General features: G+C 41.1%; 1 protein-coding gene across 2 annotated transcripts in view; it reads left to right on the top strand.

Annotated features, from left to right (window-relative positions):
- Positions 1-18,981, top strand: part of Mllt3 (MLLT3 super elongation complex subunit) — a 265,674-nt gene that overhangs the window by 190,054 nt on the left and 56,639 nt on the right. For both annotated transcript variants that reach the window (XM_087904864.1, XM_085686236.2), the window contains exon 5: positions 10,824-11,534. In XM_087904864.1, coding sequence (XP_087760990.1) covers positions 10,824-11,534 — 711 coding nt within the window. The remainder of the gene's footprint in view (positions 1-10,823; positions 11,535-18,981) is intronic.

Consider the following 18,981-nt stretch of genomic DNA (forward strand, 5'->3'; position numbering starts at 1 on the left):
TGCCCAGGGGACAGCATTGTGTAGCCCTTGACCCTGTCATGCAGCTCTCAGTCTTTCTAACCCCGCTCCCCTTGCTTGATGTCCTGGGTGCACAGGAAGGCGTTAGTGTAGATGCTCCCTTTGCCACAGAGCTCTCAATCACGCTGCTGTTTCTTAAGGAGGTAAAAGCCCGTCTCCCTCCCTCTAAGACGCAATTTTAAGTTCTTCTCTTAGGAACATGTGTACGATTCTAGATGTTGAATTCATCTTTGTATTTCATTAGCTATGGTCCATATTTGCTCTTGCTTCATGGACACTAAAATTTCTCCTTGGTTCCCCATTTCCATCTTCCGAGTCTTTTATTCAAATCCTTTTTATCAAGGTTAGGAACATTGTTTTATGTAATGAAACATTAAATCTTCTATTCTCATTTTAACTGTAATAATGGTAGTAATTAAAATTGTATAGTTTTTTCCATATTCTAAGCACATTGTTTATGCTAGATATATTATTTATAATACTTACTGAGTATCTTTTTTACTGAAATGATTGGGACTTTTATTTTCATGTTTTTGTTTTGGGATATTTATTCAGACTTAATAAGATGCCTTAGGAAATTAGGACCCAAGTCTAAACATTTTTTGGTGTAGACATAGCCTTTAGGTGTCTAAATGTGCCACCCGCCCCCTGGCTCCGACATTGTAGACGCCATTGTCAGCTATCTTTCTCTAGCTTTCTGCCTCGTTTTGAGACAGACTTTCTCACTAAAATGTAGATAACCATCTCAGCTAGACCGGGTGACCAGTGGGCTCCCAGGACCCACCACCTGGCTTTGTCTCCCAGGGCTGAGGTTGCAGGCATCCCTGCCACCCCTGGCTTTTCACCTGTGTTCTGGAGCTACAAATCAGGTCTCTGTGGTTGTTGAGCAGACCATTTCTCAAGCCCCAAAATGTGATTTCTTAAAAAAGTAAACAATATTTTTGGTAACTTTGAGTTGTGACTGTAACTTTAGGACAGATGTGGAGGTTTCCACTCATGGTGTCAGGTGAGCGGCCAGAATTCCCTCGTGTTGGTGATGGAAACCTCTCTGATTTCTCAGCGTTTATGATTTCAGACTTTGGAGGTCAGATCTGTGCAGCCTGTACATCTGTACATGCACTCATGTGTACATACACACATACATATATGCACAAACATACATATATACACACATACATGTAGTTTTATTTGTGTTAAACTTATTTAGTCATCAGGTTGACCTTACTGTGTAGATTAATACTAACAAGAAAATGTAAAGTACTTAGCAAGTTAAGTAGATTTCTAAAAACTGAAAATTGGTGAACATTGTTTATTGCTATAGTTAGGTAAAGCATCTATTCTGTAAGATGTTTATTGTTGAAATATTTTCTTGCAGTCATTAATTTCTGTGGCTTTATAATTTGTTGTATTTTGCATTGCCACATAGTTTTTGAGATAAATTTTTCAAATTCGTGTTCTTCCCTATCACTTCCTGTAAGGGGTTCTGTAGGGTGTTCTGATTGTCTTCACCTTACTGTTTAGGAGGTGTTATTTAGTATTTGCTCTGAGTACTGTAAAATGTTAATTCATCTAGCTTACAGGAATTTAATGATTGTGAGCTGAGAATTATTACATAAGCCAACTAAATACAACCCTTCAAATGAGTCAGTGAGCCTTAAAATATTTGGCACTAAATGATCCAAAATTCAGCAACCTTTAAGTATACAGAGAAAGAGGCCTATTTCGAAATAAATTATTTGCTACTTAACTCTATCAAAAACCAAACAAACAAAACCACCACAGTGTACCCCCACCTACTGCAAGTAAATGGAACTTTGTTGATATGATTATGTTCCCGCTGAGACTACAGTTCCTGTCCTTTTCCGCATTGAACTCTTGCCCTGTTATTCTCGTTCTTTCATTTCTTGCTCAAGTTATGTTGTCAATGTTGACAGGTTTTTTTCTAAATCAACAGAGTTAATGTAGAAATCCACAGAAATACAGCAAAGACTACAGGTACTGGAGTCGGACAGCTTGGACTTAAATTTTAGTTCCACCACTAATTTTGTGTGCATTTGTATATGGGCATATAAGTGTATATTTTTGGGTACGTTTGTGTCTATGTCTCGGTTTCCCCATTTCCCTGAGGCTGGCCTAGTAAGCATCTCTTCAGTGACCTGTCACCGTTGCCACCCCCACCTCACATCCACATAACATAGTCCTCTGAGTGACTTATTTCCTTGCCTCTGCCCACCCCAACCTCTCTACCACATTGCCACTGTTTGTCTTTCATAGAGTGAGCAGTTTGGATGGGTGGAGACTTTAGATTCCTCATCTCTTTGCTTTCCACATAGGGACGGTCTTCGTGGTTATCCACAAAGTCAGGCTGCTCTCACGAAGAAGTGGCCGAACTCAGTCCAGGTGGCTGAGGCAAATCTGTCATCAGGACCAGATTCTCTCTCTCTCTGAATAGTCAGCATCCTCTTGCATGTTACATGCTCACTTCACATAACCAATAGGATGACTGCAGCCCTTACACCATGCATGCAGTTCCGACGTCTCTGTGTCTATAGATGTAGGTGTCCGTTCTAGTGGGGTATTTCCAGATGCAGACAAATTGAGGGGTTTTAGGCATAATGCAACGCTGCCTGCTCTCTTTCCTGGTCCAATTTAGAAACGGCTAGTTGCCTGAATTTCTTTGTTTTCTGTGATATTTAGTAGAGTTCGCCCTAACTTTCTGGGTTGAGTTTAAACTTGAAAATGAGATCACTATTGAACCGTCAAGGCCAGCACTCCTCATGACAGCCTACCTTTCATGTTCTTTTTTTACTTTGGCCACTCAGATAGTGGCTGAAGGAAAGATTCCAGTTGCTATTCTTAAATGCCGTCTCTCTTCCATGCCTGGCGTGTTCTTTTAGGCCCCCTCCCACCCACTGGGAAATGCTAAATTTTGAACCTTGTTGACTCTTGTTAGTCTCAGTGTTTAAATTAGTTTCACTAGCTGTTTACATATTTTCTACCTCACCATACTCAGTTCCACATTGCCTGATATTAACATAGCCTGGTGCTTTCTTTTAGGTGTGCTGAGCTGATATTTTATGGCTCACCCAGTTGTTTTAATTTTTTTATTTTGCAATCAAGTGATGTTACGGATTTCTCACAGTCTATGTGTGATCTTAGCTCTTGTCTAGCACGATGTCAGCGGGAGAGGTAATTCAGCACTTTGATTTTGATTCCAAGTGTCTCTTTGTGCATTGTTTATACTTGCTAATATTTTTTCCCTTAATTCTGCTTATATTTTAAACTGATAACCAGTTCTCACTTTCTGTTATTCTTCTGTCATTATTGGCAATGTTTTTTTCCAATTCCTTATTATAAAATTTTTTTGTATTTATTTTTTAAAGAAGAAACAATCTATCTTTTTTCATTATACATACGTAATCCAAGTTCCCACTCCCTCCCCTCCTCCCATTCTCTCCACTTACCTCTCATCCCACCCCTCGCCCACTCCACAGAGAGGGTAAGGCACATTGCTTTAGGGAAGGTCCAAGGCCCTCCCTACTATATCTCGACTGAGCAAGGTATCCATCCAAAGAGAATAGGTACAATCAGTAGGGATAAATCCTGGTGCCACTGCCAGTGCTCCCTCAGTTTGCCTCAGCCTTGTAACAGTAAACCACATTCGGAGGGATTTGTTTTGTCTTATGCTTGTTCCTTACTAGTCTGGCTAGTGTTGGGAACTCCCATTGGCTCAGGTAAGCTGTTTCAGTGGGTGACCCCTTTGTGGTCTTGACCATTTTGCACATATTCTCACTCCTCCCACTCTTCAGCTGGACTTTAAGAGCTCAGTCCACTGCGTCGACACAGGCTGGGAATCAACCTGCCTCATGATCCAGCAATACCACTCTTGGGCATATACCCAAAAGATGCTCAATCATACTACAAAGACATATGCTCAACTGTGTTCATAGCAGCATTATTTATAATAGCCAGCACCTGGAAACAACCTAGATGTCCCTCAACCAAAGAATGGATAAAGAAAATGTGGCACATTTACACATTAGAGTATTAGAGTATTACTCAGCAGTAAAAAAACAATGAATTTTTGCATGTAAATCAATGGAACTAGAAAACACTATCCTGAGTGAGGTTACCCAGACCCAAAAAGATGAACATGGTGTGTACTCATTCATAAGTGGATACTAGTGATAAACAAAGGATATTGAGCCTATAGTTCATGATCCTAGAAAAGCTAAGTAATAAGGTGAATCCTAAGAAAAACATATATAGATCTACCTTGAAAGTCAAAATAGACAAGATTGCTTACAAAATTGGGAGCATGGGGGTTAGGAGGAGAAGGGAGTGTGGAAGGACAAGAGGAGGTGAGAAGGGGAGGAGCAAGGAGAACTTGAGGGAATGGGATAGTTGAGAAAGAGGATGGGGAGAGATGAGAACAAGGAGAGAGATATCTTGATTGAGGGAGCCATTATGGGGTTAGCAAGAAACCTGGCTCTAGAGAAATTCCCAGAAATCTACAAGGATGATCCTAGCTAAGACCCTTAGCAGTAGAGGAGAGGGTGCCCGAACTGGTCTTGCCCTGTAGTCAGACTAATGAATATCTTAAGTATCACCGTAGAACCTTCCTATAAAGTTTTCTTACACTGTATAATGAGAAAGTTTACTTTCTTTTCCGTCCCATCACTCCCTGCCATTCACACATTTCTGTGTGGATGATGCACTTGTGTAGGTCTGGGTTTCTGCTATGCCTCTGCTGTGTCAAGAACCCATATATTCGTACAGTTCGTTGTCTATTTAGATTTAGTTCTGTGTCGATTGCAAAGCCCATTGCATTCTCTCTGTTTGCCTCTTGCCATCTTCACTTGTGTAGAGGATCTGTTCTCTGATGTGGTTTTTTTGACTAGAATGTCTTGTCCTAATGGATGGGGCAGTGGACCGTGTGTTCTTTAAATCATTACACATTGGCAGATTCTTCGTTGACACTGCCTTGTGTGTTATGTTTGAGTTATATAACTGTCTCCTATTAGCACAATTTTACTCTCTGTGGTTTCAGTTTCCTGCAGTGAACCAAGGTGCAAAACTATTAGATGGAAATTTCCAGAAATTAATAAAAATTTTAATTTATTTTAATATCTATTACAATCTTATAATTAATGGCTACTGTTCTCTACTGTAGATAATTTATAAACTAATTGTATCACAGGTAAGTATGTTTAGGGGAAAGTGTAATATACTTAAACTTCAGTACAAGCTAAGATTGATAAGGGGTGGATACTGTTGTTGGTTATTTGTTTCTTTTTTCCCCACAGGCATTTTTATGCCCCGTGTATTAGATCTCTGTGTTACAAATGAGAATTCTAATTTCAGTAGATTCTTTCTACTTTGAAGTTACTAATTATCATTGGTAATCGGTCAGCCCTTTAATTCTTAAGATTTTCTAATATGTTTTTTTTAATATTCTGCACACCTGTATGCATGTGAGTGCAGTTGGCTATGGAGGCCAGACAAGGGCATCAGCTCTCCTGGAGTTAAAAGGTAGCGTGAGCCACCTCATGTGGATATTGGAAATCAAACTCAGGTCTTGTGGAAGGACATTCCAGCCTCCTAACCACTCAGCTTCCTCCACTCCAAACCCTTGATGTTTAGGAACTTTAGTTAACACATGTGCATATGTGTCTTTTATCACTACTTCCCCCTGGGCGCTGACAGTTCCCTCTTTCCTTTAGTTCTTAGACATTTTTTTTTCCACACCACTTTCACAGCCCCCCATTTTGTCCTTTAGACTCTTTTAGAACTTCTCTTGTGCCTTGCTAGTTTGCCTCCCTCTATTCTTGAGTCCTTTCATTTCCCATCATTCACTTCTGTGCCTTTACTCTGTGGTTTCTTCTGACTCCTTTCCTGCCACTGATTGCTGTGTTTCTCTCCTTGCCCTAGTGAATTACCTAGCTTGATAATTTTAATTTTTATTGTTCACCGAACTTTAAAAAATTTAGGAATTACCATTTTATTACACTTTATTCTCTTTAATTTAATCATGGTTTTAATGCCAATACTTCGTATGTCTTCTCCAGAAGTCTATTAGGTCTTCCCTACTTCTTCTGTATGCATTGGGGCTCATGTAAGTGATGAGAGGTTCAGGCTCTTCAGCCCCCAATGCACCAGCAAGCATGTTTACAGTTTCTTCTCTATATAGTTATACATGTCTTTGCTTTTCTTTTTGTCTCCTTGCATTGCGTAGCCTCAGGAGTAGAGTGGACTCCCCATCCTATGGGATACTCTGGGGCTGTGCAGTCATTTGAATGATAAACTCCTGTGGTCCTAATTTGGAGCCAATGAGATCCTATACTAGCCCTTTCTCACAAGAGTCCCACAAACCTATGGCCAGCTCACCTGCCTTCTGCCTCTAGAATTGACTGGCTCAATAAAAGAGAATTGAGTTGAGTTGGTTGCATTTTAAATCAAAACCAGGAAGTAGATCAAATTCTAGGCCCCTTTCCCCTCTTCTACAGGATCCTCAATTTTTATATTTTATTCATATTCTCAAATGGTATCCTCATCATTATTTGTGATCTATTTGGAAGCTTATTTTTAATATTATTCCTTCCTATACACAATCTCTTGAAGTACACACTGCAGGTTGTACGAATTATCCTGGTTAGATGTTTGGACAAATAAACTCCTCCGGAAAATTTTATTGGTTTTTGTTAGCAAAAAATTTGTGTTCATTAATTTGTCTGATTCAAGTTCCATTAATCTGAAAATCTTCCACAATGTAGCAGAGCAGTTAGAACAAGACAGAGGAGAGCTAGAGGGAGGAAACAGGAAGTGAAGCATCAGCATGGAGTCGTCAACATGGCGAAGACAAGGAAATTGAAAGCCACACATAGTTAGAAAGTTCAGTTCCTACAACCTCTCTTTTCCTTCGGCTATCTGCTAGAGTTATGGACAAGTCCAATTAGACAGAATTAGACACCAAAGAGACCATTCTGCTCCAGAAAATGAAGACAAAGAAGCATTCAATAAAATTGCATGGATGAAAGTTGTATGCCTCAGCATTACAGGTTGCAAAGTTTATGCATGTATATTTATGTTTAAATAGTCATTTACTTTTCATATTTGAGATTTGAATTATGCACATGTCTTCTCTGTGCATTACTCGATATTCAGTCGCTCCGATTCATCTTTAGGCAAAGAGATTTGAATTATGCAGCACGTGTAAGCTTCACATAGAATGGTAATTAGTCGGCGCTCTTCAGTAGCATTTAATGTTGAGGTTAATGATTTAGAAACAGTTCTTAAAAACCCACTGACTAGATTCAATATATATGAGTTAGATCAGCTTTTATTCTGTGTCAGTGGCAGTTGGATGCAAATGTGTCTAAGCTACCATTTTTTATGTATAGGAGTGTAGAGTCTGGTGACATGTCTTTAAGCTGTCTGCTACCAGCCCCAGCTAAAGGAAATGTTCCTCTGTGTGTGGCAGAAACCCTCTATACTTTCGTTACTTTCTGAATTTTGCCATGGATGTTCTTATGGAAAGTATTTGTCTGATATTTGACTTTTTGCTCAAAGAAAGCTTTTTAGAAATATTTGATTTAATTTTTTATATTTACTTATTTTGTATGTTTGAGTGTTTTGAAGGCATGTATGTATGCACACCATGAACATGCAGGGTGGGTGTAAGATACCAAAGAACTGGAGTTAGGAATGCTTGTGAGCTGTCACGTGGGTGCTGGGTGTCAATCTCTAGTCTTCTTCAAGAGCTGCTACTGCTTTTAAGCACAAAGCCACCTTTCCAGTCCTTATTTGTTTTCCAGACAGGGTTTCACTATGCAGCCCTGGCTGGCCTTGAACTTGCAGTATGGAAGAAGACTAGGCTGGCTTTGAACTCTCAGAGGTGTGTCTGTCCCTCCCTCCTGAGTGCTAAGATTAGTAACTCTCCTGCACCCAAGAAAGCTTTGTGAGGTGATGATAAAGGGAGGATAGTGGAGCTTGTTTGAATAGATAAAGAGAGCATTGAATAGCTCACTTTATAAAAAATACATTTCTGGGTTTCTTATATATACACTCATGTGGTTAAGACAAAAACACAAATGATCTACAACATAAAAACTTGTATCTAGTATCACTGAATACTTTGTTTATGAATTTGAGTTACATTTATTTTGTGTGTATGTGCTCACATGTGCATGCATGTGTGCATATAAACATGTGGGCCACCTGTGGAGGTCAGAGGGCAGCTGGTATGTGTGTGTTTTGGTCCTTCCACCACGCTGGTCCTGGGAACAAATGCAAGTTATTAGGCTTGACAGCAAGCACCTTTGCCTGCTGAGCCAGCTCTCTGACCCACCACTGTGTCCTTTATTAAGAATTCCTGTTTATTCTACAGATATTATTAATAATTTAAGTTTCACTTTAGACGTCCCCCACTTCCTGATGTTTATTGGTTTTTAATGTGTAACATTAGAAGTATGTTGATCGTGTAGGAAGTTATTTATTAAAATATGTGTAATGCTCCATATAGATCAAATGTTTAGCAGCAATGCTTGGGTATAGGCATAATTAGCAAACTGATTTCAAATTGCCAAAATTCAGTGAGTCAACAAACCAATTAAAAAAAAAATCTCAAGGATATTAGATTTGAAAATGTTCTTCCTTAATTTAGTTTGTCCGTTATATGTTATTTTAATTATTCATAGTATTGCTGAACATGCCAGGAAATGTCCTGTAATAGAATTTATTAAATAATGTAGTTCAGTAATATTGAACATGCTATATTTAGTAGCATGTTTTAAAGTCTCATATTAAAATGCTTTGTAAAGAGCTACCTAGCCACTTCAAAGCATGAAAGCAAGTCTTTGCTTGGTAACTCTATCCATTCTGTAATTTTAAAACCAAATGCTCTTTTCAGAAAAGGAATAATTTGAGCTATTTTGCTATACATAGAGGACAGATGATTTTTCTAGGAAACAAAAATACATATTCCCATTGTCATAGAACAGTGACCTTCACGTAGGGTATCGCTTTCTGATGTGTATCAGTGAACATAGATTCCCACCCCTCCCTCCTATGGGTGCAGTAAATAGGAGATTGCTCCTTTGGCTGAGAGGCTCTGCATACATCCGCTTTGTTGTGTCGTGCCAGACGGTTAAGGTGTATCAGATGGGTTATACAGCGCTGGGCTTAAGTGAGTGCATTAGACGTGAAGGAGAATGAACCTCAAGATGGAGAATCTGAATGGAATTTATCTTCGGTTCCATTAGGAGGTTGAAGGGAGCATGAAAGAACTATTCTTATAGTATTGATGTGGATTTTTGCATGCCCAGGATCTCCTATTATTTATTTTTGCTATTAATAGTAAAGACTCACAAATATGGTAAGTATAGACTTAGATTTTGTTCCTAAATAGATTATGTAGAGATTTTATGTAGATATGTGTGTGTTTGGGAGTATCTATTTTAAAATTTACTTATTTTTGTGTGGGGCTGTTTTTCCTTTATGTGTATGACTTTGTACCATGTGCATGCAGTGTCTGTGGAGGCCAGAAGAGGGCACCAGATCTTCTGGGGCTGGAGGTTGTGGGCCACCTTGTGAATGCTGGGAATTGAACCCAGGTCCTCTGGAAGAACAGCTAGTGCTCCCAACTTCAGAACCATCTTTCCAGCTCAGGTTACATGTTTTATGTTTTGAGGTATTGTGATGAGTAAGAAATGGAGTCACATTTAAAATAAAATATGAATAGTTACCTCCTTCTCAGGATTGTTCAACAGTAATTGCCTAAGATCCTGTCCATTGATTGGTGAGGTCTTTGATGTGTTCCCTTGCTTTCTTCTTTTCCCCTCTTGTCCTTAGTGAGAGAAAGATATTCTTCAATTGATAAAAAATTTGCCTTAAAAACCTTTTAGCTTACACTGAGAATTCTTTCTTTTTGTGACCGTATGGTTGGCATAGATGTTTAGGATCTCATGTAACCTGGCTTCATTGTGTTGCCTGGACTGGTTTTCTGCTTCTGTCACAATCTTGTGCTGTACCTAGGTGCTGCTATTCAGATGCAGTCTGTGTTGCTCCTTCTTTGAGTTTTCATTCTGGTCAATTAGTGCTACCTCCCGTTCTTCTGTTTCTGATAGCAGTAGCCCGCTTATGCTACTGGTTCCTCTGTCGGTTTCTTTAGAATTAGGATGTATTTTTCCCCCATGCTCTCAGCAGAACTCAGTAGCCCCCCTTCTTGTAGTTGCTACGTACTTTGGAGGTGGTGCTTTCCGTGCCCATCGACCATAGATAGGTATGCCGTAACTGTTATTAGTGGGGCCGTGCGCCACTCTTATGTCTTCTAGAACAAGCATATTGTTAGCATTTGTTGATTATAAAATTTGCCTTTCCATGGTTGAAGAGATAGCTTGTCCTATGAAATTCTCTGATCATAATAACTCTCTTATATATGTTTCCCTGTTAAACTGCAGTTAAAATATTGGGTATTTTAGGGGTGGCTTAAAAGCAAAAGACAGATATTTTGTATAGCTGGAGTTCACAGAAGTTGACTTTAGGCCAAGGGTTCTTAATCTATGGATCGAGACCCCTTTGGAGATTAAATATCAGATAACGTGCATATAAGATATTTGCATTGTGATTCGTAACAGTAGCAAAATTACAGTTATGTAGTAGCAATGAAATAATTTTATGGTTGGGGGTCACCACAACATGAGGAACTGCATTAAAGAGTCACAGCATTAGAAAGGTTGAGAACCAATGCTTTAGGTTCTTCATTACTATTTTGTTTTGAGAGTTTGATTCTCTTCTCCTTTTTGCAGGACCCTAACAGGAGCATTCATACCAGCAGCAGCAGCAGCAGCAGCAGTAGTAGTAGTAGCAGCAGCAGCAGCAGCAGTAGCAGCAGCAGCAGCAGCAGTAGCAGCAGTAGCAGCAGCAGCAGCAGTAGCAGCAGCAGCAGCAGCAGCAGTAGTACCAGTTTTTCAAAGCCTCACAAATTAATGAAGGAGCACAAGGAAAAACCTTCTAAAGACTCCAGAGAACATAAAAGTGCCTTCAAAGAACCTTCCAGGGATCACAACAAATCTTCCAAAGACTCCTCCAAGAAACCCAAAGAAAACAAACCACTGAAAGAAGAAAAAATAGTTCCTAAGATGGCCTTCAAGGAACCTAAACCCATGTCAAAAGAGCCAAAAGCAGACAGTAACTTACTCACCATCACCAGTGGGCAGCAGGATAAGAAGGCTCCCAGTAAAAGGCCCCCCATTTCTGATTCTGAAGAACTCTCAGCCAAAAAGAGGAAAAAGAGCAGTTCAGAGGCTTTATTTAAAAGTTTTTCTAGTGCACCACCACTGATACTCACTTGTTCTGCTGACAAAAAACAGATAAAAGATAAATCTCATGTCAAGATGGGGAAGGTCAAAGTTGAGAGTGAGACGTCGGAGAAGAAGAGGTCGACGTTGCCGCCCTTTGACGATATTGTGGATCCCAACGACTCAGACGTGGAGGAGAATATGTCCTCAAAATCTGACGTGAGTAGCCGTGGGCCCCCCTCCTTCCCTTCAGCAAGTCTTGGGTTTTATTTCAGACAGCTTCATGGTGTGAAATGAGAGACCATGGACGCTGTCCCTGCAGGAAAGAGGAAGGGGTGTAGCCTAAAAGTGAATTTCCTTAACTAATGGGAAGAAGGAAATGCAATCCTTGAGGAATCTGTGGAGGTCTTTAGACTGTAATCGCAGTTGTTAGGGAAAGATATATCCCACAATGCAGTAAAGGTTATTTGAACGGCAACATAAAGATTCAGTGCCTTGCAAGCTTTGTTGTCGCGCTCTGTGCTGGTTGCTGACTTAAATTGTGTCCAAGCATTCAAGCGTGAAGGGAATGGAAAAACAAGTTCAGAGAGAAACCTAAGAAGCACGGTACCACTTGTGGTCATTAATATAAAGTAATTTTTAAATATTTTTAAAAAATAAATGGAGAATTGGTTACAGTTTGCTGTTTTTCTGTGTGGTGCTAGGGACTGAACCAAGGCCTTGCCTGTCAAGCAAGCACACTCTTCCTAAGCCAGACCCTAGTGCTAGTATTTTTAACAGAGTTAAAGGAAGTTTTGTTGTACCTGCATACTATGCATATTGAAATGTTGATATCCATACGTACCTGTAAAGCTATTTTCAGTTTGAAAATCAAGCTGTCTTTTTCTTCACGGGGTAGCCTCTGACTGGGAAAGAGGTAATGCATAGTCTGCTGCGTGTTTGCCGGTGGGCAGGATTATCTTCTGAATGCCTGAGAAGGCATCTCACCATCTAATACCCCAGTTGTTTGATATTGTGATGTGAGCTTATAATTACAGATTTGCAGAGTTGGCCGGCAGGGATTTGGTAGTTATCTGTTTCAGCCTCTTACCTGCATAAGAAATCTTGCACATCTAGTGATAGGGCTGTTGGAAGGCATTTGTTTCTGTTTTCAAGACTAAGTATTGCTTGCTATGAGGTTCCATCCTCTTCCAGGCATCCTTCCTTCTTTGACTGTCAGGATGCTAGATCAAGGTCAAGAAGGGTCACTGACTACTTTAGAGCACCTTTCTTTCTGTCCTATGATGTTTACTGTGGATGTCCCTTACTTAAATACCGGTGAAGGATAGGAGGCCTTTCCCATCTGACTTGGATTTGCCCTGTTCTATATCACAAGCCAGCTAGAATCAGGACAGGGTGCCGGTTCCAGTTCTCACTGGTTCAGAGATACCTTCTCCTCATATTCTGTAGGGCTGGTCCCAACTTCTTATTAAAGATCAGATTAGAAGCTTGTGTCACTCAAAATGCTGCGGACCGAGTGGTTTGTGCAGCGCTAGGGAAGGATTAAATACTCACAGCTTGTGAAGTGAAAATAGGTAGAAGGAGTTATTCCACTCACCCAAGTATTTTTTTGTCCTTGTTTGCTCCAAACCTCCCTCTTAGCTTGAGACTTATTCGTAATGTATATACTACTTTTATGTGTATTTAGCGTTTGTTTCAGATCACCCTGAAATGCTCTCAGCGTGTGATTAATCTGTCAGGATTCGAGTTTGGCAACTCTCTCTGTGTTCTGAAATGTTATGACTTTTCTAGAAAGAAAGCTCTGAGTTGGGCTGTGAGTCACTGGTAAACTATGGGATCCACTTAGCGTGTCATCGGCAGCGTTTGAAGAACCAGAATGCATTGTCATTAGTATGCATAAGTGATGGTTTATGGAGATTCTATTTTAGAAAGAATGTGTTTCTTCAATGATCAGAATTTTCAAAGGCCCCTTTCTAGGATGTTTGTTGATTTGTTACGAGACCACACGGCAGTTGTAAGGCACTGTGGATCTTTTGCATGAACTTGTCACACATGGGCTTCCTCCTCATCTGGAAATTTCAGTCTGTTCTTTTATTCGTTCCTTGTTCTTTCCTCTTTAGGCATGTTTTATAAAACGTGCCTTTCTTTTAATGAAAGTCTTATTCAGCTTGGTATGTTCATCCAAATGGATCCCCTGAAAGGTCTTTGAAAGCCAAGAGTTAGAACTGTTAATTACTTACAGTGGATAGTAAGTTTTTACAATTATTGGGGACGTAAGACCAGTGATCACAAAAGAAATGTCAGCCATGTGCTGTGTGTAGCATGGCAGACAAAGCATCAAAAGCTTTTGAGTGTTGTTTAGGTATAAAACTCAACAACTAGGCTTTCCTTATACATCTTTTGGTACTAAATGCTTTTATTTTGTTGCTGTTGGTCCAATTCTTTAAGCCATGGATTCAGGAGACTTTGCCCTTAGCAAAGGGTGCGGAGAGAACTAGAATTCAGCTTCTCCAGTGGTTTAGATAGCCATGTAGATTGTCCCCTATTGCCATGTCACCCGTGTTCAGGGCAGTACCACAGGAGCTGGAATGCTTCCCCGAGCATCCAGGATCACTCTCAGCTTTAGGAGCATAGCTCCCATTGTCTCAGGGAGGGGGGTGAACTTGTTGGCCTCTGAGTATGGCTGTGATCCGATGACCTGGTTTTTCCCGGGTCCTTTCAAGTTTTAGGATTCGATTATGTTCATTTGTGGGAATGGGGTAGTAAGTAAGCTTAAATAGAGCAGGTAGAGATCATGGACTCTGGAAATGAATAAAGATGTATGTATGAGAAGAGTTTCAGAATTAAGAAAGCTACAGAATAGTCTAAGGAGAGGGTCAGTCTTAAAAGGGCTTGCTACACCAGTGTGTTTTATCTGTAGTGCCTATATAAAAATCTAGGTGTGGCAGGACACATCTATCACCCATCTAGGGTTAGGTGTAAGACAAATGGATCCCCAGAGTTTGCTGACCGGCCAGTGTAGCCAGAGGTGAGCTCTATGTTCAATAAGGGGTCCTATGGGGCGGGGGGGGGGGGGCGGCGGCGTAAATAAGACCTGAAAAAGTGTACTACCAATCAACCTGAAAATACGGAAATGGAGAATCTCATGGGGCCCTGCTCCTAGACAAAGAACTGCAGGTAACTAAGGAATGCTGAGAGAGGGAGAAATCATCTTCCTCGGGGAAAAGCCTAATTGATTATTCGATAAATACCAAGTGGCCAGCCCTGAAAACAACACAAACTGAACAAGTTATATATTTAGGTGTGTGTGTGTGTGTGTGTGTGTGTGTGTAAGGCATAAGAAGTAAAGAAAAGGAGGCTATGATTTCAGGAGAGAGCAAGGGGAATAAGGGAGGGGTTGGAGGTAGAAAAGGGGAAGGAGAACACGATGTAATTATATTTTAATTTTTAAAAATTTATTTCAAAAGTGGAGAGTGAGGAAGACACCCAGTGTTGGCCTCTTGTTCCCACATATATCCACCAACATATCTGAACATGTATATAATTTATACAGCACACATACAACAGCAGCCAGCAGAAGGCTGGGGGGAGCAATTATACATCTGATATGTTTGTAAGGACATCTTGTCTCTGTGTAGTCTTCTTGTTGTTGTTTGAAATAGGGGTTCTCTGTGTAGCCCTTCCTGTAGCCTGGAACTAGCCTGGCCTTGAACCCAGAGATCCACCTGCCTCAGCCTCCCAAGTGCTGGAATTAAAGGTGTGTGCCATCAGACCTGTCTTCATTCGGGATAGACTTTGACAGTTCAAGGGAACAGTATTCTAAAGAAGCTCTTCCATAGCCAAGACTGGAGTTGTTGTTTGTTTGTTTGAGGTAGGTTCTCATTCCATGGCCCAAGCTTGTCTGGAACTCACTATTTAGTCCCAGCTGGCTTCAAACTCACAACTATCCTTCTGTTTTGGCATCCTAAGTGCTGGAATTACAGTTATCATTCCTGGCTAATGTGTGTGTGAGTGCAGAAAAACATGTCAGAATCAGTTATATCAGGAAGCATTGGGGAACCTAACTTGTTGATTCGTACGGGCCCTTTTGGCCAGATTTGCATGTGTATTTTGTATATGAGAAAAGGGAAACCAGCTGAGTGCCCACAGTTTTGCTGCACGTTTTCCAGAGGCCTCGTATTTGTTGGAAGGTCATGAAGAGACAGGTGACGGGAAGCCTGCCAGCTGTTGGTGATAGCCCGTGTTTGTGTCCCTGGTGCCATCAGGATTCTGGGCAGTAATGTTCAGAGGTTCTTGTCTGATCTGTGCTGTGGGAGTGTTATGAAAATTAAATCAGTCCAAGTAAAGCCGTTAACACACTAATCAGGAAAACAAAATGCTCGCTACTGCTGTGTGTAACCTGGCTTCTGAGAAGCTTCACAACCTTGGCCCTGAAAGAGATGTTCTGGTCCTCAAGAAGGGACCGCAGAGCTCCCTCCCTTTTCCGGAAGTGTAGCTCTATATGGTGGGGATGGGGATATTGCCATGTGCCATTTTGTCTTGGCATAGTCCTGCGATGGCATGGTCCTGGGAAAAATAGGGCTCAAAGTGTGGTTTTATACAAAAATTAAGACCCGATTTCACAAGATCTTTTAGCTTTGTATTAAATGTGATCAAAGAGATTATTCCACCTAGCAATGCAGTAGGTCGGACATGGGACTCTTCCTTCTGCCTTCCCTCCCTTTCATGGTAAAAGAGACATATCCAGAAATGATTCATCCTCGAGTTCCATTAACATAACCAAGGGAGTTCTTTCTGAATGTTTGTGATCCTCTAGATAAATTTTCATTTTCAAAGAAACTGAAGTTTATCACACCAAAGTTCATCAATAACCTTCCCTGCAGAGGAATTTGGATAGGAGGAGGAGGGAGTGGAAAGAAGAGTCCTGACTCAGAGAGAGCAGGCAAATAGAGGAAACTTGCTAAGGGGATGCTGGATTGAGACTACTTTACACCCAGGAACCTTGGGCCACTTGTATTAGACTGTGCTTCTCAACCTGTGGGTCACAGCCCCTTTGACAAACCTATTTCCAAAACTATTTACATTATGATTCATAATAGTAGCAAAAATTATAGCAGTGAAAATAATTTTATGATTTGGAGTCACCACAACGTGAGGAAATGTATCAAAGGATCCCACTATTGGGAGAGTTGAGAGCCCCTGCTTCAAGGCAAGCAGTTCCTGGTGTAGAGTTTCTGATGCTGCATGCTGACGCTTGGGCCTTGCTGACTGACAAGCATCTGCTCTTGCTGCCGACTGTTATGAACAGTAGTCGAGAAAGGTGAGAGTCTGGGTATATCATTATCCACATGGTATTTATAATTGTGTTTCTTTTATTAAGCTGCACATATTTTAATGGATAATAAAAATAATTCACACCTTCTGTAATTTCTTAGTTTCTTGCAGTTGCTTTTTATGTAAGTGTTTTAAAGGAAGCCTATGGAATCGAGTGATTGATTGTGGGGGGGGCAAAGTTTGTATTCATAGAAAAGTAGGAAAAAATAGTAAATAAGATTTTGAGATGGCTATTTATGATTGGGTATAGTTACAGTGAGAATTTCCCCATCTTCTGCCTTCGTGTCTTTTGCTTTGCACTGTAGAGATTTATTCATAATGTACAGGTCATGCTCAGTTCCATCATCTTTTCTTGAAGATGGACGCATGACACCTGGTGAAAACATTCTTTCCAGTTGCAGTGGAGAGAGTGAGACTTCAGCCGTATCTTCTGTGGAATCTGACTGACCAAGGTGTTCTCTTGCTTAGAAATCATGAGGGACAAAAATAAAATCTCAGCATATGGAGCTTCCCCTCCCTCTGACACCCTACCCCATCCCCAGTGGACAGGGGGGGCCAATACTTCAAACCACAGTAGCAGGGGTTTCTTTGAAAAAGTAAAAGGGAGACAGAAAGAGAATCAACATCCCCTCTTTTGCTGCACCTCATTTCCTCGCGCCCCACCCTGTTCATTGCCCTTCTGAAACTGTCTGGGGCTGGCAGTAAATGTCCTGCTGCTGAAGGCCTGGCCTTAGGTTTTTATGTGGGGGAAGGAAGGGCACTGCAGCGGAGAAGAAGGTCTTTATTGTGTTTTCAAAGTGGCTTTTTAATGACTTGTAAGTCCTGCGCATGCAGGGGCTGTAAAGGCTGTATATGGGGAGCTCCAGCTGGAGAGGCCATTCATTAGGGGCTGCCTCGCTCCAGGGGGGGAGCCTCTCATTCTGGGCTCCTGTTTTCTGTGTTTTATAACTGAAGGTGGAATTACCTGAAGGGGCTACAGTTCTTTATTACCCTTGGCATATTTAGCTCGGTGGAGAGCATTCATTAAAACAAGTGGATGAAAGTGAACATTGTGGTATGAATGGACATTCTCACCTGCCGGTCTCCACGGACTCTTGGTTTTCTGGTTGGAGGGGATCCGATTGATGATGATATGCGCCAGCCAACCACATTGTCACGGATTCATTCGCAGACCCAACTTTAAAAAGAGGAAGTCAGATAAGGGTAAGAAGTAGCTAAGATATTTTTAGGTTTTTTTTTTCATGCATATGATTGTTTGATTGTATGTGTGAGCACCCTGCGTGTACCTACTACCCATAGAGGCCAGAAGAGGGTGTTGGATGCCCTGAGTTGGAGTTACACACAGTAAATAGCTCTGTGGTTGCTGGGGTCTAAACCAGGTCCTCTGCAAGAACAGCAAGCTCTCTTAACACTGAGCTGTCTCTCCAGCCCCTAAAAAAATAAAATAAAATAAAGACAATCTTAAAAAAAAAACAAACAACTACTACTTCCTTGTTTCAATACAGGCTAAACTCAGTATGATATCTTAGCCTCAAAATTAAGTAATTCCTAAAGATCCTTGGGTTACGAAGGTTATAAACAGACAAAGGACTTTGTCATATAGTTGGCTGTCACCAGCACTTGTCACTCGCGTACATTGGTCTGGCATCCTTTCCAGTACACTCTAGATCTTTGAAAGGATTTCATCACCCACCTATGCAGGGTACTATTTCACGTTTTATTTTCTGTGTAACTGTGCTCTTTCTCATCGTTAGGCCCAGCGCAGTCTCTGCAGAGCTGCTGTTCCATACCAAGGGAATGTCCCACAGCTACAGTTGGACTTCTCCTGAGCAATTCCCATGCTCATTACCTTGCTAAGCCCTCAGCACAAGTTTGTGAACTAAGGGTCACAGTGGCCATCATTCTGTAGATGAGGAGATGGAAGCTGGGAGATTAAGAAACTACCCAGGATTGGCATGTTCAAAGGTTGTGGAAACTGGCCCTGTGTGATGACACACACACATACTTGATCCTTTAAGACGGGCGGCTGAGGCAGAGAGGCAGAGGCAGGAGCTGCCAAGTCTTCTGACAGCTGCTCACTGTAAAGTGTCTTCTGACTCATTCCCGTGCTCACAGATAGTTCCCGCTTGCATTTGCTTGGGAGTTTATGTTCCACAGAACTAAGCTGCAATATCAAGCCTACCCAGGAGGTGCCACCAAATAGCAAATGCCCCTCCCCCCACCCCCAGTTGAGAGGCTCAGTTTGGACTCTTTGGCTTCTATTTTGTAAGTCTATAAGGGCTGTGCATTCTTGACGTTAGGTGATAGGGAGAGAGTGGTTGCCTTCGCTGGC

The sequence above is a fragment of the Myodes glareolus genome, chromosome 3 (assembly GCF_982192425.1).
Source record: "Myodes glareolus chromosome 3, mMyoGla1.1, whole genome shotgun sequence".
NCBI lineage: Eukaryota > Metazoa > Chordata > Mammalia > Rodentia > Cricetidae > Myodes > Myodes glareolus.